The following is a 23,740-nucleotide window of genomic DNA, read 5'->3' as shown; positions in this document are numbered from 1 at the left end:
TAAGGGCGAGGGTGGCAGCTGTTTGGTTCATATCACGGGCGTAGGCAAGGGAGGGCGGTGGGTAGCTGCCCCCCCCCAAGTAAATAAATAAAAATACTTAACTGACCAGTGACATCACATATAGCTTGGTTGCGCCCCCCAAAAATCCTGCCCCTCCCAACATAAATCCTGGCTACGCCCATGGTTCATATTCTGTATATTTGAGGAAGTAACTCGTTGTTTGTTGTGTGTCAACTACTGGATAAATATTTGCATTTTGGACAAATGTTCAGAGCACCTATGGAGCAGGTGGGTAATGTGACTCTCCTGTTACGCGTATCAGAAAACAGAAGGATGTCGCTGGCGTATGTTTCGAAAGGTCATATTGTGGGATCTGTAACTGCCTTGGACTCTGCTGGTCTCTGCGTGCTATCCAGCACAAAATCCTAAATCTTAAGGTGCCTTCAGAAAGGTAAGATACCTTTGGAAATTTCTATTTTGCTTCCTTGAGGCATGGCTTGGGGAGCCTGGGAATGAAGCCTCGTACGTGGCCCAAGAAATGAACTCAGATACAACATCAGGAAAAGGAAATAGAACGACCTCCCCATTTGGAGCTTCAGTCCATTGGCAGAGGACCCCTTAAATATAACATATTTTCCATCAACCATGGCTGCTCCTACTGCCAGTATCATGGTGCAAAGATGGCTTATGCCCAGTATCTGGTTCATGAGTGGGGCTACATTGTTAATTGCTCTTATTGAATTTCCATGCTGGTTATTATTATCCTCTCAAGAATAGCAGCTATTATGTTTGGAGAGCTGTTCAGGTTAACCATTATTGTGCTTAGTTTTTTCTAGCCCTCATGGGCCTGTGTTTTATCTGCGGAAAATGTGCTTATAAAACCGTCCCATCTAATTAATATGCTTCTTGCTTCATAAGTACAATTGCTCCTGCTGTAAGAACTGCCACCCAGCACCCTTCTGGTAAGGTTAAGGACAAAAGAGAACTTTCAGAGACCCAAAGATATTAGGGCATAACCATACCCCAGCTTGCTTTTAAGGAAAATTGGAAAATTAAACAACCTTATGGGGGGAAATGAAAATAGTACTGTGAAATAGTGGAAAACTATTTTTTGCTTGTCAGTCAGGGAGAAGAGTTTCAGAGCCTGTGCAGAATGCTTTCCCCTTGCTCTGGAGTCATCAGAGCCACAAACCCAGCCCCATATATCTGTGATTAGGGAATGATCTTTTAAATCAGAGGGGGTGAACCAAGAGATATTTCTTAGAATCATAGAAACATAGAATTGTAGAGTTGGAAGGGACCCCAAGGGTCATCTAGTCCAACCCCCTGCAAGGCAGGAATCTCAACTAAAGCACCCATGACAGAAGGTCACCCAACCTCTGCTTAAAAACCTGCAAGGAAGGAGAGTCCACAACCTCTTGTGGGAGTCTGTTCCACTGCCAAACAGCTCTTACTATCCGAAAGTTCTTCCCTATGTCTCGTCAGAATCTCTTTCTTGTAACTTGAATCCATTTGTTCGAGTCCTAATCTCTGGAGCAGCAGGAAACCAGCTTGCTCCATCTTCCATGTATCAACCCTTGAAATATTTGAAGATGGCTATCCTATCTCCATTCAGTCTCTTTTCCAGGCTAAACATACCCAGCTCCTTCAATCATTCTTCACATGGCTTGGTTTCTAGACCCTTGATCTTGATTGCATTCTTGCTGGGTTTTTTTAAGTAAAGTTTTTATTCACTAAAAACTTGAAGTGAGTTTCAGATATAAAATTGGCCTAGAGGTGTTGCAATGGTGTCTGTGCATGCAGGCATGCATGCGTGCACTGAATGTGTTGGATTTCTGTCTGTCATGCAGTCCCTGTTCTTCCTAAAGCTCCAGGTACGGTGCAATAAGAATGAGAATAGACCTAGTTAGGGACAGTGCTCTTTGGGGCCTCTCAGGTTCTAGGGTTGAGCCCTGGAGGACTTGAAAGAAGTTAGGAACATCAGAAGCACCCAATGGCCAGTGGCTCATCTAGTCCAGCATCCTGGGGGTGTTCATTCTCACAGGGGACAACCAGAGGCCCCTAATGGGAAGTGAAATATGCTCAGAGTCGAGAGTGGATTTCATGCTCTTTATTCAGCTCATAGTGGTGAGGAGGAATGAAAGTCCCCCCCCCCCAAAGTATCTGCTTTATATACATTATTTACACAATGGGCTACACGTGATTGGCTAATTCTGGAATTCTCCTGTAGGCCAATCAGGTTGTGGATTCACTTCCATCTGGAGCTGGATTGGGTGGCTCCTGAGACCAATCATACTGCTGCATTGTTCTAGGACTACTCAGACTCCTGCATTCTGAATCCTATTGTTCTAGGACCAATCAGACTGCTGCATTTTGGATCCTATTCAACTCAGTACATAACAGGAAGCCTCAAATCAAAGACCTGAGTGTGACGGGAACCAGTTCCTGGCAACTGGTATTCAGAGAGGCCTTTCACACTAGTAACCTAGTGTGAATACATGGAAGATATTCCATGTATTTGCCTAAACCTTGCAATAGAAATCAATAAAGTTTGGCTTCAGGAGGAAGGATAATGAAATTTCCCTTCATCAACAATAAGAGTGAAAGTAACATGGAATAAGGGTTCATATTTGCTTCGTTCATATGATGTATATTTGAGGAAGTGACTCATTGCTTCTTGTGTACCCAGTCCATATTTGCATTTTGGATGATGTTCAGACTCTCCTAATACACGTCTCATAAAATAAAGCGATGAAGCTGGCTTATGTTTCAATTATTATCTTGCGCTTTGATTTGGGCCTCAGCCCAGTATATCTGAAGGAGGGTCTCCACCCTCGTTGTTCAGCCCAGACACTGAGATCCAGCGCTGAGGGCCTTCTGGTGGTTCTCTCATTGCAAGAAGTGAGATTACAGGAAACCAGGCAGAGGGCCTTCTAGTAGTGGCACCCACCCTGTGGAACACCCTCCCTTCAGATGTCAAGGAGTTAAAGAACTACATAGCTTTTAGAAGACATCTGTAGGCAGCCATGTATCGGGAAGTTTTTAATGTTTGATATTTTGTTGTTGTTTAGTCGTTTAGTCGTGTCCGACTCTTCGTGACCCCATGGACCAGAGAACGCCAGGCACCTCTGTCCTCCACTGCCTCCCGCAGTTTGGTCAAAGTTTGATATTTTACTATGTTATATATATCCTGTAGATTAAATAACTCTTCTTGTGATGATCTATTCTCTTGCCAGCACTTTCAACAGCGTGATGCATACCTTACCAATACTGGAGATAGATGATGGCACCTTGGACAATGTGGAGGCAAGGGAGAAGCAGGCAGTTGGGGGGAAAGGAGAGCCGCGGCCCATGGAAACCTCCTATGAGCCAGAACATCTTCCATCTCCTAAGATTGGGCTTAAGATTCCTCCTCTGAGGTAAGGAGTTTCCTTCAGGAGTCAACCCATCTACTACAGGGGTGGGGATCATCTGTGGCCCTCTGGAAGTCGGCGGACAACAACTTCCATCATGGGCATGTAGGCTGCTATCCATATTTGTTGATAAAGTGGTACCTCGGGTTAAGTACTTAATTCGTTCCGGAGGTCCATTCTTAACCTCAAACTGTTCTTAACCTGAAGCACCCCTTTTTTTCTAATGGGGCCTCCTGCTGCCGCCACGCTGCCAAAACACGATTTCTGTTCTCATCCTGAAGTAAAGTTCTTAACCTGAGGTACTATTTCTGGGTTAGCGGAGTCTGTAACCTGAAGCATATGTAACCCGAGGTACCACTGTACTCCCAAAGAGTTCTGAAAGGTAAATCCTGCAGAGCCATCTGGAAACGCATTGGATCAATCAGTCTCCAAGGGCGGGCCATACTAATAGATCTCCCACCTCTGCAGAGGGGGAAAGGTGCTGAAAGCCTAAATCTCCAGCCCTTCCTGGAGAAGCTTCCATGGATTGAGCTTGGGACCTTCTGCATGCAAAGCAGGAACTCTACCACTGAGGTATAGTCCTTCCTAGACTAGCTGGTTGGCATCCATCTGTCTCAGGAGACAATGGAAAAGTGTGCCTTTGGGGATGAGGTCAAACCTGCAAGGGATTCTCACATGGCAGGCTTAATGTTGCCAGCCAGTCACACCTATGCCATAAAATGCTATGATACCAACTTAACATCCATCGACTCCCTGAATAAAAAAATCCCAGGAACTATAGTTTGCTAAAGGTTCAGAGAGTTAGGAGACCTCTAATAGTGCTACAATTCCCAGAGAGCTTTAGGAGTCAGTTCCTCTCTTCCATGAGAACTCTGGAAATTGTGAGGGGAGCTGGAGTCTCCTAATAACTCTACACACCCTTAACCAACAGTTCCCAGGATTCTTTGGGAGAAGCCATGACTTTTTAAACTGGTATGATGCTGCTTCAAATGTATGTTGCGGGTTTGTTCATTCTGCTTTTCTTCCACAGTAAAGAGGAGACTTTTAACAAGGATCGCCTCTTTGGTGCTATCGTGAGGGGGAACCCTGAGGAGCTGGAAGGACTGGGGGACTATTTGCGAAGAAGTGGCAAATATCTTACCAACTCTGAGTACACAGGTGGGCATGAGCCTGAGAACTGGGGCTATTATTATTATTAGTAGTAGTAGTAGTATTACTTCTCATTGATCTGAGAATAGGCAGGAATTTCAGACTTCACAGAAGTATTTGCAGGATTGAGGAGGACTATCAGAGTGCAAGAGGACTGACAGTGGAGTTCGGAAAAGAAAAGAGTAAAAAAGTGATTTACTAATGGCATTATTTCTGAGGGTAAGTTGTGTGGTTTTTCACAAACTTAGCTGCTTCACACCTGGCCTTGTTTGGAAACTAATAACTGGCATTATTTGGAAACTATAAGAACTTATGGTTGAAAACAGGGCAGTTTTTGAAAGGCTCAGTCTGCCATATTGATTCAGTTGAGCAGACAAAAACCTGTTTCTAGATCTCCCAAATTATCATGCAATATATGATTACAATACCTTAAGATGTGTCCAAATACACAGTTCAGTTTTGAAAGGTTCAAGCCATCATCTTGATTCAAAACAGATCCCAGTTGTATCCAGACTTAGACAAAAACCTGCTGCTTGGTCTCAGGGGCCAACATGCAAAAATTGGTTAAAATCAGCGCAGTTGTGAAATGCATATTCTACCATATTGATTCAAAATTGTCACCTGATTTTGGACCTTACATATTTTGTGGCCATTTATTTTGCAACTGCAAGTTTCCCTATTTTACAACTGTTGCTTCAGGCATACAATTTTTTAAATAACTTAACATCCCAATTAATTTGAAATTTGTTGAAAAATATTTGGTACTTACAAATTAGTGTTGTTCATGGGAATGAATGTACATAATCTGACTGCAGGATGTGTTGGGTTCAATCATTATGTGACCCATCTGCACAGATTTCATGACCCAGTTGAACAGGCTGAGAAACGCTGTAGTATATGATGTCGTAAGGACCCACAGCATAGCGGTACATTTAGCTATTTTGTGTGCAGAAGACCCTAGGTTAAATTCCTGTGAATTTCCAGTGAAAAGGATCTGAGAGCAGGTGAAGAGCAAGGCTAGGAATTGCAGATAAGTTCAGTGCAGTTAACAAAGTGAACCAACTTAATTCACAAATCCAAATTTGCTCTTCCCTGAATGTTTGAAATGCGGGTGGGGTGGCTTATTTGGCCTCCTGGCATGAGACTTTCTTGATCTTTATGGACATATCTTGTGATTAAAATCTTTAATCTCTGAGCAAAGACAGCAGATAAATATTTTAATCTTGATTAGCAAGTACTGTTGGTCCAAAGATTCTTAGACCTGCTGGGTCTTTGTTAGGTTTCAAAATAGCTGCAACTCAATATTGTTTTCAAGACTGAGAGATCCTTTACCCCTCTAGAGAACTTTTGAAAACAATCCTTAATCTGGAGATGAGATCTTTTGTGAAGGCTTTCTAAAATTCACCTAAAGCTTTACAGCAAGACTCCCTGCTGAGTTGGATATTCTTAAAGCATTTGATAGACTTGAATGGCCCTTTACACTGTCCTTGTTAGAAAAAAGAAATGCACTTCTCCAAACAAAGGATGGAAATCCCTTCTCTTCCAGATGGAGAAACAGGCAAGACCTGCTTGATGAAGGCCTTGCTGAATTTAAAAGATGGGGCAAACCCCACCATCCCTTTGCTGTTGAAGATAGACCAGGAGACCAAGAACCCAAGGCCTCTGATCAACGTAGCTTGTAAGGATAGCTTCTATAAAGGTGAGGACCTTGGGGTGGGGAGACAGCATAAAAAAAAAGAACTCCTCCACTCAGGTGTAGGAGAACATGCTTGTTTTCTATGTTTGACTTCTTTAATGATTTTTTTAATGCCATTTTTGTTCTGCTAGGCCACACAGCACTCCACATTGCCATTGAGGAGAGGAATCTAGATCTGATCAAGCTCCTGGTGGAGAATGGCGCTGACGTCCATGCCAAGGCCTGTGGAAAGTTCTTCCACCAGCAGGAGAAAGGGGCATGCTTCTACTTTGGTAGGTTGATACTGTGTGCCTAAAGTCCGCTGTCACAGATTCTTGAAGTGGGTGCTCAGTTTTTGTAACTTGTGCCAAAAGCAGCCATACCTCTCCCAGCTTTGCTTCCGTTCATCTCCTTCCTCCTCCAGGTGAGCTTCCCCTTTCCTTACCTGCTTGCACCAACCAACCAGAAGTGATCAGGTATCTCCTGGATAACCCTCATCAGAAGGCCAACCTGGCAGAGCGGGATTCCCTCGGCAACACAGTCCTCCATGCCTTGGTGATGGTGGCTGATGATGTGGATGAGAAGAACAGGGAGCTGGTGATCGAGATGTACAACAAGATCCTGATGCACAGTGCTACGCTCAACCTGAGCCAGAAACTGGAGGAATTAACCAACAGGGAAGGCTTGAACCCTTTGACCCTGGCCGTCAAGACTGGAAAGATAGAGGTAAGCCAGTTGGGAGCTTATCATCAGCTGCATTTCTGAGCTGAGGAACCTGTGACCTTCCAAGATGTTGTTGGACTCCAGTTCCCATCATTCTCCTGTCTGCTATCACTGCTCATTCTCATTGGCTACTTGGAGATGGAAGTCCAACAATATCTGGAAGGCGACATCTCCATATCATGCTAGCAGAGATTCAGGCCACACAAGATAGGTCAGTGTTGTCAGCCTCCAGGCAGGAGGCTGAGACTGAGAGGACAAATTGCAGAAGACAACTTAAGAAGATTTGTACTGGGGATACATGATTTCACAAGTCCACCAATTCATTGCACAAACTCAGATATCATGCCCTAGGGATGGTGAGACTAAGGCCCGAGAGCCAGTTTCAACACTCCAGGCTTCTCTATCCAGCCCTTGGGACTATTTTTAGACTTCACACCCTCCAAGCTACAGCTGTTTCTGGCACAGGTGTAGTGGTTCAGGGGCATGGGGGATTGAAGTCCTGTTACTATTTCTGCAGCAGGGTCCCTTTCCCCAGTATCTGAAAGGGGACCTTTTTAGCCACTGAGAAGAAATCTTCCCACCCTTTGTGCTGATTGGAGCCAATCAGAGTGGAAGGAGGTAAGTCAGCCACTGAGGATGGACTCCTAGGGTCACTCTGGAGAAGACATGCCAGCAGAACACTGGGGAGTTGTTGGTCTGTACATTCCAGAGCTAAGCATTTAGAAACACCCAAAACACTGAAAAGGCCAGTTCTCATCTTGCCACCCTGCAGACCTCTTGTAGAAGGAGCACACAAAGAAGGGCCTCATATGATGTTTAAGTAGAAATAAGAATAAATGTTGGAAGGAAAAACCCAAAGAAAATCCCACCCCCTATTTTGTCTTTCCTAGATCTTCAAAAACATTATTCACCGTGAAATCAAAGACCCGCAGTACCGTCACCTTTCGCGGAAGTTCACTGAATGGACCTACGGGCCTGTCCACATCTCTCTCTACGACCTGACCTCCATTGACAGCTATGAGGAGAACTCTGTGTTGGACATTCTTGCCTACAGCAGCGATACTCCGGTGAGATGATCAATGAAGGCGACTTGTCTGCTTTAAAATAATCCCTGGGGGAGATCCTTCAGTTCTCTCTACATCTAGGCTTCTCTCTTCAGGAGATTTTCTTGGTGCCATCTTTGTTTTATTTCCAGTACTGAGCAACACCCCCTTAAAAAAAGTTTGCACAGGCCGATTAGATACTTGTTTTCTTCTTTGAAGAAGTCTCCATGAGAATATATTTATTGTGGTCTTCCCAAAGGCACTGGTTGGCCACTTTGTGACACTAGATGGGCCATTGGCCTAATCCAGGATGGCTACTATTGTCTTGGAGAGTCTTGATTTGGTGCCTTTGTGGATACTTATTTTGGGAAAACAAAATAGGTAACCTTGATCAATGGCCTCTCCCTATAAAAAGCTGTAATAGAAAATCTTGGATTGCTGTACTTTATCTCTGCTTTTATGACATTTGTTTTGGCATTTTAATACTGATTTGTTCTATTGTACATGTCTTAGAAAATTTGAAACAATTGAGCAGTTCAGTATCCTGAAACAATCATATACACACCAGTAAAGGCCATAGGCTGAATAAGCTGCGGTTTCATGCAACTTGGAGCAGGGCAGGGGTAGACTGTTTCTCTCTCTTTTGATGGCACTGTTATGGCATTCTTATGCCGATTTGCACTGTTGTACATGGCTTAGAACATTTTAGATGATTAAGCAGTTTAATACCTTTAAGTAAAGACACACACACCAGTATAGGCCTCTTCGTTGCGCAAAACCACAGTTTATTCAGCTAACCTGTTTGCAGGCTGAAGAAGCTGTGGTTTTGTGCAACTTGGAGCAGGGCTAGGGTACCCTGTGGCCCTCCAGATGTTTTTGGGCGCCAACTGCCAGCAGCCTCAGCATGGCTAATCACCAGGGATGGTGGGGGCTGAATCAATGAATTATTTTCTTTCTTTCTTTCTCCGACATACAGAAGCGGTACGAGATGGTGGTCCTGGAACCTATAAACAAGCTTCTTCAAAGCAAATGGGACTCCTTTGCAGCCATGAGATTTTACATCAGTTTTTTCTCCTATGTGCTGTTCATGTCAGTGTTCTCAGCTGTTGCTTATCACCGGCCTCTGGAGGGGAAGGTAACAGCAGCTTTGGGGCTTGGGGGATACAGAGAGGGAGGCAGAGAGAGGAGGAGTGTGGCTCTCTAGGGCAGAAGTGTGGAAGCTCCCTGTTTGTACTACAAGGCCCTTTTGGGCCAAGCCGCACCCACCTGCCCATACATGATGTAGGCTAAGGGTGGCAGAGAGATGCAATTCAGTTTGCGCTGAAAGGCAAACCTACTTAATTTCCACTTTCTGAACTGAAATGCAGACATCCTTTGAAATCCACACTTCTCCGAATCTGTCACTGCCGTTATGCAGCCAAGCAACATGTACAAAAGATGCATGTGTGCATAAATATGGATATATTGTGGGAAGATAGCATACAAAAGTACCTTATGTTAGGGAAATCCACACCGTGATCAACTCCTGCCTGGAAACCCATGTCCCCACTGTGGAAGGACGTGTGGATCCAGAAATGGCCTCCACAGCCACTTGCGGACTCATTGTTAAATCCATGATCGCCAAAGCAAGAAGAAGATGTTAGGGACGGTTGGTGTGCCAAATTTGCATTTAAATTCAGTGTGCCAAATTTGCATTTAAAGGCAAACCTACCTAATTTCCACTTTTGGGAACAATCCATAGACTGAAACACGACCATCCTTTCACAATTTTACAATGCAATTCTCCATCCAAACTGCATGTACAAAAAAAGAGAAAGAAATGCATGTACTTAGAGCAATGTGTGCATAGTTTTCTGTGAAAATGTTTTTAAAATGAGAATCCGTTTTCATGGTTTTTATTTTATTTTATTGCAAACTGCTGCAGAGAACCAAAATGAAGATTGGAGAAAAAGAGAGAAGCCAGTACCGACAGATCCATACATCCATAGTTGTTAGGGAGTTAAATTTGTGCCTAGGTCAAGAAGAGGGTACCATCAACCAGTTGATTGGCACTGGCAACACCCTCTTCAGACTTCTGTGCAGCTTTTTGCAAACCCTGACAAACAGTTGATTGTCTCTGCTTTTATCTTAACAAATTACTTAAGTTCTCTCTCCCAACCTATCTTTTTTCCTTTAATCTTCCCAGCCTCCTTTTCCAGTGACACTCACTGCTGGAGACGTATTGAGGCTCATTGGCCAGATCATTGTCTTAATTGGAGGTGTGTATCTCCTCATTGATCAGGTATGACATACTCTTATTGCTCTTCCTGCTGCTGTTTGGGATGTGTTTGATATCTTAGGTTGGCTACAGAAAGCCAGAAGAAAATAGGATTGGCTGCAGAATTATACAGCATCAAATCTTTCCTTTTAAAAGAATTAACAAAGTACCTAGTCCTTAAGGTTCCACACACTACCCTGGTTTGCACATAACCATGATTTGTTTATCCTAACTATGGTTAGTTTGGACGTACAAGCCTACAACATCAGACTCACAGTGTTTTTTTCTGTCAACCCACCATGATGTGAAGCCCAGTGGCGTAGCGTGGGGGGTGCAGGGGGGGCCGGCCGCACCGGGCGCAACATCTGGGGGTTAGGGTTAGGGGGCGCAAATCCACGGGTTAGGGGGCACAAATCCACGGGTTAGGGGGCGCAAATTACTTGCCTTGCCCCGGGTGCTGACAACGCACGCTATGCCACTGGTGAAGCCTTGAAAAAAATAGGTGATATCCTAACTTTCCCAAGAGATATCCTAACCCAAGGATTTGATAAAGCAAAACTGAATATTTCACAGAGAATTAGAGGCACGGGGGAAGAACACTGAGGAAGAGTTGTTCTGCATGCAGCATTTAGGAACACTGACATCACAAGCTGCTAAAGTTTCAAGAGACCATTGTGCAAGTTCTGTCATGCACAACTGCAAGGAGAACACAAATTAAACCACTGAGATAGAAGATCTGGAGCACTCCAGATGATTTGCCCGTGCATATACCTGGCTGGAAGGCAACACATGGGTGTCTGCACTGATCATTGCAATGCATCGCTAATTAATATAATTTTAGAAGGTTGTGCAGACTTAGTTTGGACTTATCATGAAGGGATCTTGCGCTTCTGAATTTGCCACTGCACTATTTCTGCTGTACTGACAAGAGTGTTCCTGTCCATTTGCTTGTTAGGCTTTTTACCTGTGGAGAAGGCGCCGGTCACTGACAACTCTGCTTCAGGATGGCTACATTGAGATTTTTCTGTATGTTGAGGGGGGACAGTAGGGAAGAGGGTTTTTATTTTAAAAAAATAGTTGTTTTAAAACTGATTTTACTGATAGTTTTATTGTTTCATGCTCTTTTTTTCTTGCATTTTTCATCCTTCTGTGATGGAACTATTTGGGGACTTCCCTGGCTTTCTTCTGGCCCATGTAGGACCAGTCTGAATAGTTGGCCTTGGTGAAGATTTGACGTTTTCATCCCCAAAATGTTTCTGATTTGAGTTTCTGTTGAAATAACGCTGCATTTTAACGTTGTATTTTAATCTTGTTTTTAAGTTGTATCGTAATCCATTGTTTTATATCTGGTGTTAGCCGCCCTAAGCTCGGTCTTGGCTGGGGAGGGCGGGGTATGAATAAAAATTATTATTATTATTATTATTATTATTATTATTATTATTATTATTATTATTATCTTTGATATATTTATTTTTTACATTCAAGCAGCACAAAACTTTTATGATTTTTTTTTGTGTGTGGAATTACTGGAGCCAAGGCCTCTCATTGGGACACTTATACAGTAGTTACGGTTTGTTCCTGCTTCACCGGTCATGGTTTATTCCCTAGGACAACTCAGAAGCCCCGCTTTGAATGTAATGTGATAGCCAAACCATGGCTTAGCTCTGGGTCCTGTGGAGGTAGCAGGACCAAGGGAGGAGTGAAGAGGCTGCCTTTCCCCCACTGAATACCCACCCTGTAGCTCATTCATGCTTAGCTGTGGCATGTGGCTTAGCTTTTGTATGGCAGGCCGGCCAAGCAGACTCCTCTATGCCTGAAAGACGCCTTCACTAAGCAGGACCATCTCTGCACACACACCCCATTTTCTCACAGGCTGTTGCAGTCAGTGACCCTGCTGGTTTCGGCAGTGATGTACCTTGCAGGCCTGGAAGATTACCTGTCTTGGATGGTCTTCTCCCTCCTGCTCGGCTGGACAAACCTGCTGTATTACATGCGAGGCTTTCAGCAGACCGGGATCTACGTTGTCATGATACACAAGGTTGGTATAACTCCATATTCTAAAGGTCTAACAGCCTGGATTCCCATGCTTTACTTTGCTGCATGTTCTGCGAATTTAAATCTCTGCTGGTGCCCTCTCACCAAAGAGTACTCCAAAACCTGGATCTAGGCATTCAGGGAATTGCCTCTTTATTTTTCCTTTTCGCCAAATACCAAAATATTAAAACCAGCACACTGTATATAACAGACCTAGCACACCTTTCTCTTGGAACTTTAGCACCTGGTGTTTTTAAATGCCCAGCATGCAGCATACAGAACTTCCACAGTGTTCTTCCAGAGTATCTTCTTCAGATTGACCCTAGGAGCCCATCCTCAGTGGCTGACTCACTTTTCCTTACTCTGATTGGCTCCAAAAAGGGTGTGAGGATTCCCTTTTATGCTGATTGGGTGATTCCAGGATGCTGGAAGGAGAGACCCTGCTGCAGAAATAGTAAAAAGTCATTGACACCCTGCGATCCTGGGCCACGACGCCTCTGCAGTTTAACCTGCCTCATAGGCTTGCTGTGTCAGGTTAAGCCTGTTGGTTATATGAAGCTGATTAATCCCACACTTCAAGTAAACACAAATTAAGTCACTGAGAAGGAAGATATTGGCGCACTCAAACAATTTGCCCATGTGATTTGCGCAGAAAAGTTGATTTAACTGAATGGCAACACATGGAGATCAGTACTGCTTATTGCAACACATCCCTAATTATTGTTATATATTTCCCATATTATTGTACAAACTTAGAGTTGTATAATATTAGAAGGGTGTGTGGCTGTGAGGGCACGTGTCTGTGGATACCATGAAGGGACCCTGCATTTCTGAATTCGCAACTGCACTACTGTTAAACTGCAAGGCAATGTGATTGGCCCAAGGTCAACCACTTGAAAGTCACCCTTGGGCAAAAATCTGAACCCAAGTCTCTGCCCAGTCCTCCATCATGCTGGGATTCCCCAGTTCACTTCTATCCTGCTCTGCATTCCAGGCTATCCTGCGGAACCTCATGCATTTCCTCATGGTCTATGTGATCTTCCTCTTCAGCTTTTCAACAGGTGAGTCTCTACCTGTCCTAACAGGGAAGGGCTAGAACTGGCAGCAGAAGCCACTTTAGCAGCACAGTTGACTGTGTTTTTCAGATGCATCCAATATACAAAGACAAGGAAAAATGACACTTAGTAATAATCATGCCTAGTAAACATGCCGCCTGATCTCACTTGCAGGGCTGGCCCTGTTATTAGGCAGAGTAAGGGGATTCATTGATATTTGTGCATTCCACTCTCCCCTGCAAAGGCCAGGGTTAAGAGGTGTGTCTTCAGCATATTGCGGAAACTATATACAAGAACGGACCTCCAGAATGAATGAAGTTCTTAACCCGAGGTACCACTGTAATTGAAGTGCCCGATGCACATCTATGGGGAGAGACTTCCACAACTTAGGGGCTACCACAAAGAATGTCCTTTCTTGGGTCACCTACCCCCAAACTTCAGAGGGTCACAGAACTTCCAAGGAGCCCCCTCTGCTGATTTTAATGCTCAGGAGGGTCTGTAGGGAAGTAGGTGGGTTCCCCCCCCCAAAAAAAACCCTGTTTGGGGCCTATGTCATTTATCACTTGAAACACTCATGTGAGCGCCTCAAATTGGACCTGGAAACGAACTGGCAACCCAAGATGAGTTGTGGATGGCACAGTCCATGACTAGTACAGTAGGTCCTGAGTTGTGACATCTTTCGGGACAGGATTCTCATGCAAATAGAGAGGTTTACAAGGAGATTCTTCAAGGACCCCCTGATTTAAATATTCTCATTTCCCATTTCAGCCCTTGTCATACTTACCGGGGAGGCTCCCCAGCCAGTCCAGAATGGGTCTTCCCTCGTCAACAGCGATGGCAAAGACCAAGTCAAGTATGTTGGGCTGCTACAGACTTCCCTGGAGCTGTTCAAGTTCACCATTGGGATGGGGGAGTTGGAGTTCCAACAGAACATGAGGTTCAGGTACTTTGTGATGTTCCTCCTGCTCTTCTATGTCATCATGACTTACATCCTCCTTCTGAACATGCTGATTGCCCTGATGAGCGAGACGGTCACCGAGGTCTCTGAAGATGGTCAAAAGATCTGGAAGCTGCAGGCAAGTCCAAAACCACTTTTGGGTGGGGTTTAATTTGAGCCAAAGCCATTACACCAAGGCCCCCTCCAAGCTGGCTGTTTCTGTGTGCATTCTTCAGCGTGTCTCTGTCATTGACTGTTGGCTTTGTCTTTGGTGTTGACAAGCATAATGGGCCTTGCTCATTGCTTTGGGGAAATGAAGCTATTGAGCGCAGCATACAACAGCTCCTCACTCTCCAACCCTTGATCCCACTGTGACAGCTGCCTGTTAGCTCAGCCCTGACAAAGGATTCACCCATAAGGAGAGCCCTGATGGAACAGGGCCAGATTAACCAGTACACTAAAGGCCCCTCCAAAATGGCTGTTTCTGTGTGTTCTGCAACATGTCTCTTTGTCATAGACTCTTGGCTTTATTCATTGGTGTTGACAAGCACAGTTGCCATTGTTCTCTGGCCAGGGAACATAAAGCTATACGTTGCGGCATACAGATCCTGTAAATAAATAAGTAGACAAATTCCTGCCTCCTCACTCCCCAACTCTCGATCCCACTCTGACAGCTGCCTATTTGCTTAACCCTGACAAAAGATTCACACATAAGGCGAACCCTGATGGAACAAGCCCATGTGGTTCAGCACCCTGTTCCATAGTAGCCCCCTGGGTGCCTATGACAAGTCTACAAGTGGGACAGCATTTCAGAGCACCTGCCTTGCATGCAGAAGGTCCCAGGTTCAATCCCTCCAATTTTCAGGAAAGGGCTGAGAATGTCCCTCGCCTGAAACCCCCAAGAGCCACTTCCAGTCAGGTCAACTATACAGAGCTAGATGGAGGAGTGGTCTGACTTCATATAAGACAGCTTCCTCTGCTCCTATTCAAATCACCCCTAAATCTGAAAATGTGACTATTCCTCTTGAATTGTACCCACAGCGAGCAACTGCTATTATGGAGTTGGAGAAAAGCTGGGTTTGGCATTGGCAGAAACCCAAGCGGTCTGGTTGCCAGCTGTCTATCGGCTCCAAAGACGAGAAAGATAAGAGATATTTTTTCCGGTGAGTTTGACCGTGCCCTGCACTGTTGCAGGTCCACAGAGCAACAGGCGCTGCACAGATAAGCAAATATATATTGACTGTGTCTTTCCCCCAAGTGAGCGAAGGGATTCAGCTGGTTCACCATTTATTTGTATGTTTTGCAGAGTAGAAGAGCTAGATTGGGCTAACTGGAAGAAAGAGGTGGGAGCCCTCAAGGAGGAGCCTGCAGACTCAGACCACAACGAGACAGTGTCAAAAGGCAAGTGAAGAGCAACATCCTACTCCAGATGTGGGGAACCTGTGACCCTCCCATCACCCCCATCCTGTACGTCCAGTGTTGGGGGATGATGGGAGTTGTAGTCCAACAACATCTGGAGGGCTACAGGTTCACCAAACCTGTCCTAAACAAGTCTAGGGGAACCTGCAGCCTTCCAGATGTGCAGTCACAACCCTCAGCAGGCAGCATGGCCCAATGCTCAGGGATGATGGGAGTTGAAACCCAGCCACGACTGGAGGAAACCACAGGCAATCCACCCCTCTGTTACTCAAAAGCCTTGCTTACCTACTTGCCTTCACAGTCAGGTAAGTCTATGTGGCACTTGAGACCTGTGGACAGCACCACAGCCTGCTTGTGGCTCTGTCTTTTTTGGCCAGCCAGCAGGTGATGTTGCTTTATCAGAATCAGGAAACCAGTCGCAGGAGAAAGTCTCATGCCTGCCCATCTCTGCAGCCGAGTGACTTCTCCTGGCAAAAGAGTATTTATTTATTTATTTATTTATTTATTTATTTATTTATTTATTTATTTAAATATTCATGATGTTGCAGCTGCTCTCTCTATACTTCCGAGATTTTCACAAGTGCTACAGGTTTTCAGGAAAGAGTCTTTCTCGGTTCTTTATGGAGGAGCTAGGATTTTTGTTTTTTAAAAAAACATTTTTTTAAATGTTGGAGATGCAGATTAAACAAAGCAGATTACATACCTATCTTCTTGGATTGTTCTCAAATAGAAATGTTCTGAAAATCTGTTCAGGCTAATATCTCTGATATGTTAGGATACCATATACCCTTGTGTCCTAAAATATCTCTGCTTGGTTATCTAAAAGATGTTATTTTGGAAAATGATTATGAAATAGTGTTCCACCTTATAATTGCTGCTAAGATTAGAATAGCTAAAGGGTGAGGCATATATCCCACTATATCTGAATGCTATGAAAATGCTCTTTATCTTTGGTTCATTTTGTTTAATTAAAAAACAAAACATTTTTATTATAAGAAGAGGAAGAATGCCATACAATAATGAAGGGGGAATGGATTTTGGGGGAGCTTTATATCATTCCAGACAAAAATATGCATAGAGTTTTGCACCACAAGCATCAGTGGACAGGAAGTGACAGGCAGAAAGATATCAGGAGATACCAGAGATTGAACCTGAGGCCTTCTGCATACAAAGGCCCAGCTACGGCCCCTCCTAACTTATTTGCCTGGGCACAACCGCTGACCTCCTTGAAGACTTGCCTGTTCTTGCTTCACAGCCTTGATAGATGCTTCCCCATTCTGTCCCATTCCAGGGAAGCGCCTGCTGAACCGAGTGTCTCAGGGCGTGAGGGCACGATTCACGATGCCAGAGGTGGCGGAGGAACAGATGCCGCTGCAAGACGGAAGCCACTGAGGGAGAGAACACCAGGAGGGCATGATGGATTGCTCAGACCACGTGAACACCCACCTCCAGCTATGCTCCTTCAATGGCTTGAGAGCAATCTGACCACGGCAACAACAAAACAAATCACTGTTAAGGACCACGCAGCATGCCTTTTACAGGCCGGGTGTTTTTTATTTATTTATACATTTTTATTAGTTTTTTAACATCTCATTTCCAATAATCATTTAACATAAATTCTTATACAATATTTTAGACTTCCATCAACAACCTCTGAAGATTTTCCGTTCCTTATCACTTATTCTGCATTTCTTAATTTCTCTATTACTTTTAATTATCTTTAACTAATAATCCTCTTCATAATCTTCCTTGCAATATTTCACACAATCCTCCTTGCAGAACTTCTTGCAATCCTACTAGCGTAATCTATTTATTACAATTGCTTTTTAAATAGTTCAAATATTTACTCCAGTCTTCTAAGAATCTCTGGTCCCGCAGGTTTTGAATCCTTCCTGTTAATTTGTCTAATTCTGCATAGTCCATTAATTTCATTTGCCACTGTTCTTTCGTCGGTAATTCTTCTCCATTTCTGTGCCAGTAATATTCTTGCTGCCGTTATTGCATATAGAAACAATTTACAACCCTGTCTGTTAATGTCCTCCCCTACAGTGCCCAGTCAAAATGCTTCTGGTTATTTAATAAATGTAGGCTGGGTGTTAACAGTCTTGCTTTAGAGGAAGGTTAGTTCAAAGAGTTTCCTATCAAAGAGTTTCAGCCTAAGAACATCAGAAGGGCCTGGCTGCTTTGATACCTGGGTGTGATGACCTGGGACCCAGGTGGATGTCAGTAACACTCACTAATTCAGACAACTTCATCTAGCAGGTTGCAGAATAGCAACATTTTGCACGAAACATTAAAAAAAATGAATTTATAAACTTTGCTCAAAACTACCTATTGCTGTAGTAATTAGGAGCAGGTTGCTCTGACCAATGAGATTAGCTTTAGGGGTCCACAGGCTGTTCATGCATTCTGTTATCCAATCATATTGCTGAAAGGGATTGTTCACGAGCTAGAGATTGTTATAAAAGTGTTTGAATTTTGCATTCTAGGTCCAGAATTTGGAAAACTCCTCTGGATCATTTATGCTTACTGCAGCCTGCAATAAAATCTGAACTCTTCCCACGATGCTGTTGTCTTTATTTGGCTAAAAAACACACCTAAGTGAAGGGCTGTCCTCTCCCCCCAACCAATCGTGAAGACTGAGTGCATAAAATGATGGATGTGATGACCAGGGAAGGGCTTACTTGCATTTCCATCAGGGCCAGGGCTGGGTGCAATAAAGGATTAATTTTGTCCATCACCCCCTCTCTTTTGGCTGCTGCCAAAATTGGCGGGGTCTTGCAGGGCTTTGCCCCAAGGTGGTTTGTTGCCAGGGCAACCCAGTAAGCCCTGCTCACTTCATTAAGATGAACCAGGAGGCTTTTTTCAGCATCCTTCCATCCCCTGAGCCGAAATTCCTCAGGATGTGAATAAAGGCTTTGGAAAGTACACCTTGCTCATATGGAGCGTTAGAAGTTTGGAAGCCAAGCTGCTGCTCCATTTGCAGCTTAAACCAACCAGCAGTGATGGGGTGATGTTAACCCCACTCCCCCAACCCCTCCAACAACTTTCTTGCTAAAGATGTCCTGAAAGGGCAGCTTGGCTGAGTGCCTTAGTTTTTTCAGACAGAGAACCACCTATAGTTGGAGCAGCAACACAGCCATTAAACTCTCTGGGCGGCTTCCAACATTTATAAAAATGATAATAAAGACATAATAAAACATTTAAAAAGAATGATCTGTTAATGAAGTTGCATTTTGTGCTTGTTTGAACTGGAGGTAGGCTGTCTGAATTGTGCATTGCTTTGTAAAGATTTGTTGGGTCTCTAGACCGTAATAAAGATTGTTATTGTTGCTGTTGCATTTTCAGCATCAAGGTGAGCTTATTGGTCCCTACTGCAGAGAGAGAGAGGGAGAGAGAGAGAGAGAGAGAGAGAGAGAGAGAGAGAGAGAGACCCCGCAGGGTTGCTGTGAAGATGAAGCAGAAAGGGAGGGAGGATACATGTGTCTTCTACCATGAGCTCTGTGAAGGATAAGTGTGATAGAAATGTAATGAACAAATAAAAATAATGCTGTAGCAAATGCCATCATTTAAGAATGTGCTATGTTAAGAAATTCCTCCTTTGGTCTCTCCTGAATCTTTCAGCATTTGGCTGCATGAGATGACCCTGTTGTGGGTCCTCATATTCTGGCAGAGGGAAAGCAGCTTCTTATCTATTAAAAAATGTGCCCAAATTAATATTGGTCTGCCTAGTAGCCCAGTGTTGCCCGCACTGACTGGCAGTGGCTTTCCAGGATCCTAGAAAGAGAAAGGTCATTCCCGGAACTCGCTCCTCAAGATCCTTGTAAGCAAAGATAACCGGGATTTGAACCTGGGACCATCTGCAGGGAAAGCTTCCATCAGCCAACTTGGTCTGTAGTCAGGGATGAGGCGAGTTGTAGCCCAGCAACACCCGGTGAACCAAAGATCGGAGCCCCTCCCTTGCTCTGGGTGGGGTGTGAGCAAGTGTGGCAACCCCTTGATAAAATCTGTCCTTCAGGTGGTGCTGTTTTTGTCCTGGAAAGTGTCAGAGCACCCAAAGAAAATTATGGCAGGTGAGCAGAGTCTGGGGCCTGTTCTATCTACAACCGCCTTCCCCTCACTGAACGAAGCAGCAAAGGTAGCCCAGAAGATGTTGCTTGTCAAAATGCCGGAAGGCAAAAGACGTGCGGCCCCCACACAGGTGCAAAACTGAAACCCCTTTCAGTGGGCTTGAAAGAGAGCAGGTGGGGGAAAGGTGGTCCGTGAAGATAGCCTTTGATGCAAACGGCGCTTCGGCTTCGCCTGAAGCCTCAGAGGCTCAACCACATCTTGAAACTCATGTGAGGAAACCCACAACGGGCTTGTCTCGAGTTGTGTCTCATCAGTGACAGAGGCGGCAGTTCTGGAAAAGGCCTCCCCTCTTCCACGCCACAGGCAGCTGCTTCTCGTGAGTTTTATCTCAGAAGCTTTTGCACTGTCCACACAGGAGCATCTCAACCATGACCATGACTCTTCAGTTCCTCCTCCTGCTTCTGGGTAAGTGAATCATCTCTTCTGCACAATTAACAGAAAGATCTCTTTAAAAAAAATGAAATGTTGCGCTGGTGGCAATATTTTTCTCTCCGCCTCGCTGTATCCTTTTTGCACGACATAGGAAGCTGCTGTGCATATACTGAAGTCCATCTTAGTTCATTAATGTCTACGGTCCAGTTCAGTACTGAATGGCAGTGGCTCTCGGGGGTTTTGGACAAGGGGACTTTTCCAGGGCTACCTAGAGCTGCTGAAGATTGGACCCAGGCCCTTCTGCATGAAAAGCAGCTACACTGAGATAAAGCAAGATTTCAGCCCTTACTGCTCTGAAGTAAGGGCTGATTTAAATAGGAACATAGGAAGCTGCCTTATTCCATTGTCAGAACTTCGGTCCATCGAGCCCAATATTGTTGATTGGGTTTCAGACAGGGGTCTCTCGCAGCCCTACCTGCAGATGCTGGGCTTTGAACTCTGCTTTTAAAGAGCAGAATCGTGTCTCTTCCCCAGACTCTCTTGATTTTAGGTTATGTTCCCCCTCCCCCAATCCAAACTGCATCCTATCGTGCTTTCAGAGCACAAGAGCTTCTTTCAAAGTGGTTTGCAATCGTTTACAAACTTCAAAAGAATTCATTCAGTAATGAGGCAAGTCACAGAGAAACCTAGCATAAAGCAGCTTCTGCAACACTGTATGTGCTAAAAGACTCAGGGCCCAAATATTGGCCCCTACAGACTTCCGCAGATATAAAAATCAGCAGAGGAGGACCCTCAAAAGCTAGGGGTGGTGGCAGCCCCAGAGAGAAGCATTTTCTGTAGCAGCCCCTAAGCTGTGGGACTCCCTCCCCACTGAGCTGTGTTGTTAAGTTTTCATGGAATATGAAGATGCATCTCCTTACCCTGATCTTTGACAACTGAGATGTACATTCTTGGGACCAGCTGTATTCCTGAGATAGCCATTTGTTTTAAACTGTTTTTAATGTCTCATTTTAAATTGTCGGTGTCTTCCTTAGGACCTTAGGGTGAAGAGCAGGTCAATAAATCAAATTAATAACAGCAGCAGCAACTCAATTCTCCAAGTCGCCATGTTGATAAAATAGCTCAGGAAGCCTCAAGTTTCCCAAAAGTTGTTAATTCAATCAATCAATCAATCAATCAATCAATCAATCAATCAATCTTTATTACGGTCCAGAGACCCAACAAATCGTTACAAAGCAATGCACAATTCAGACAGCCTACCTCCAGGTTAAACAAGCATTTTGTTCAGACTTAAAGATAGGGATCATTGGTTCTTGCAACCACTGAAAAAAACTTCACCACTGCTAATGTTCTAGCGTTTGTCTGGTCTTCCAGTAGGAACCTGACATAGTGAGTCTCTGATTTTCCTGGGAAAGGTACCAGCAAGGGTAATATCAGTTCAGCCCTGGCTTGCTCATATTTCATACAGTGCAGCAAAATATGTTTTATAGAATCGATGTCTTGAGCACACGAGCAAAGTCTGTCCTGGTGGGGAACTCCTCTCAACCTGCCATCCAACACTGCAGAAGGAAAGATGTTTAGTCTGGCTTTGGTGAATAACCTTCGATGATTTGGTACTGTCAGGTTTTTAATGTAAGGTGTTAACTTAAAGTCATGCCCATATTGTACTCCTACTGCCAGCGGACTACAGACTGTGTTAATTAGTTAATACATGTTGCACTGAGCACCAAGACAGGCTTCTATTTCATAGGAGGAGACCTGTAGCTCAGTGGCTGAGCTTTGCATGGAGAAGGTTCGATCCTCGGTGTCTGCAGGTAGGGGCTGGGAATTGTCCCCTGTCACTGGGCACTTTGAGACACTTCAAGGCACTTCAGGTGGGATTCAGTCACACACCCACAAATTCGGCTGCACCGTCATCCTTGATGAGGAGGTATTGCGCTTTGCCAAAAGACTGAACATTCTTTTTGTGAAAAAGGGAAGTGGAGGGGAAATGTTCTGGAGAGTGTGGGCTGATGTAATGTCTCTTCTAGCTTCCCCACAAATAAGTCAGAATGAATACTCAATGAACAGGTCATCTGGAAGATCCATCAAACGCTGCGGGTGGCCTTGCCAGTCAGTGAGGCGGTGAGAGGGCATGTATTTTCTAGACTCATGGGGGATCCACGCTCGTGTTTTACTGGAACACTCAAAACCACTTCTTCTTCTTTGGCGATCACTTGTAGCCGAGTAAGAGGGTCTGCCAAAGCAGGGTTTTAAAAGTGAGTCCATAAGTGACTGCAGAGGCCAATTCTGGATCCACATGTCCTTCCACAGTGGGGACATTGGTTTTTGGGTGGGAGTTGATCACGGTGAGGGTTTGCCAAGCGTGCCTTCCTCTTAGCATGTTTCTCCCTTGCATCCTGAGTTCACGCATCTTCAAAGCCCATGATACCTTTGGCAAAGGCTGTTCTCCAGCTGGAGCGCTCGCAGGCCAGTGTTTCCCAATTGTCAGTGTTTATACTGCATTTTTTTAGATTTGCCTTGAGAGAGTCTTTAAACCTCTTTTGTTGACCACCAGCATTACGCTTCCCACTAACCACTAACCGGATCCCAATGCAAAAGATGCACACTTGGGAATTATAATGAGCCTTTGCAAATTTTCACCTAAGAAAACCCTAAGACCTTTTGGCACTTGAGATGTATATTTTAGGACCCACCTTATTTTTGTGATTGTAAGTTTTTAAAAATAATAATTATTATTATTTTACATTACAAAACAGCACTACACCATCCTCCCACCCTTTCTGAAGACGTGAGGTCAGACTACGCCGAAGCTCGCATCTCTTAAATTGTCATACTCTATTTGTGTGGCATACAGTCATAGCAACCAATTTTTTTTATATAATGTGGAGAAGGTCCCACATTCTCCTCTTTTGCACTGCGCATAATAAAAGGACACCAATCCACTGGAAATGTGTCTTTTTGTTTGATTTCCATTGCTATTTTTAGTTTAATGGTTAATTTTTCCGTCAGCGCTAATGGCCAGACTATTTTTATGCTGAGTCGTCAATGTTGCACCATCTAAGAATTTCTAGTATCACCAGTCTGGCTCCTAATAAAGCCGGCCAAAAAGATGCTTAAGATTCAGGTTCAGATTGTCTCCCTAGAAAGTAAAGTCTGGGTCTCTGACTAGACTTTGTCTGGTTATCTCCAATTTCTTTGAACACATCTGCTCAGAATGCGGCCACCTTATCATAAGCCCACTACATTTACATTGCAAGTACGGTAGTTTTAAGCGGCTTTAAGCTGTGAAAAGTTCCTTTTCCATGGAAACTGCTCTGCTCTATACCTCTTATGTCTTCTTCTTTGGCGATCCCTCGTAGCTGAGTAAGATTGCTTTCCATAAACACGGTTTTAACAATGAGTCTATAAGTGACTGTGGAGGCCAATTCTGGATCCACACGTCCTTCCACAGTGGGGACATGGGTTTCCAGGTGGGAGTTGATCATGGTGAGGGTTTGCCAAGCGTGCCTTCCTCCTAGCACGTTTCTCC

General features: G+C 44.3%; 2 protein-coding genes across 3 annotated transcripts in view; both read left to right on the top strand.

Annotated features, from left to right (window-relative positions):
* Positions 1 to 137: 137 nt before the first annotated feature.
* Positions 138 to 18,270, top strand: LOC309358004 (transient receptor potential cation channel subfamily V member 2-like). The gene is made up of 16 exons (XM_081890777.1): positions 138 to 451; positions 3,237 to 3,419; positions 4,444 to 4,571; positions 6,109 to 6,261; positions 6,390 to 6,530; positions 6,662 to 6,963; positions 7,851 to 8,027; positions 8,980 to 9,138; positions 10,189 to 10,284; positions 11,216 to 11,286; positions 12,133 to 12,298; positions 13,289 to 13,355; positions 14,118 to 14,429; positions 15,332 to 15,449; positions 15,593 to 15,687; positions 16,997 to 18,270. Exons 2-16 carry the CDS (start codon positions 3,253 to 3,255, stop codon positions 17,095 to 17,097), a joined length of 2,253 nt encoding a protein of 750 aa, XP_081746903.1. The 5' UTR covers positions 138 to 451; positions 3,237 to 3,252; the 3' UTR covers positions 17,098 to 18,270.
* Positions 18,271 to 19,935: 1,665 nt separating this feature from the next.
* Positions 19,936 to 23,740, top strand: part of ITGAE (integrin subunit alpha E) — a gene marked incomplete at its 5' end in the record, with an annotated part of 62,662 nt that continues 58,857 nt past the window's right edge. Inside the window, one exon of one of the 2 annotated variants that reach the window (XM_081890205.1) lies at positions 19,936 to 20,241. In XM_081890205.1, the coding sequence (XP_081746331.1) occupies positions 20,205 to 20,241 (37 nt within the window). The remainder of the gene's footprint in view (positions 20,242 to 23,740) is intronic. The other variant, XM_081890203.1, reaches the window with a different exon arrangement.

Source organism: Podarcis melisellensis (genome assembly GCF_964234715.1).
Source record: "Podarcis melisellensis genome assembly, chromosome: 15".
Taxonomy (NCBI): Eukaryota; Metazoa; Chordata; class Lepidosauria; order Squamata; family Lacertidae; genus Podarcis; species Podarcis melisellensis.
Note: the sequence above shows the minus strand (reverse complement) of the source record. Positions and strands in the feature narration are given on the sequence as shown.

Bases quoted from the DNA above. Each gene is read 5' to 3' on its own strand.
- LOC309358004 (XM_081890777.1), top strand. From the start codon at position 3,253: ATGCATACCTTACCAATACTGGAGATAGATGATGGCACCTTGGACAAT. The intron at 4,572-6,108 runs GTGGGCATGAGC...CTTCTCTTCCAG, and splicing joins TACCAACTCTGAGTACACAG to ATGGAGAAACAGGCAAGACC. The intron at 6,531-6,661 runs GTAGGTTGATAC...TTCCTCCTCCAG, and splicing joins AGGGGCATGCTTCTACTTTG to GTGAGCTTCCCCTTTCCTTA.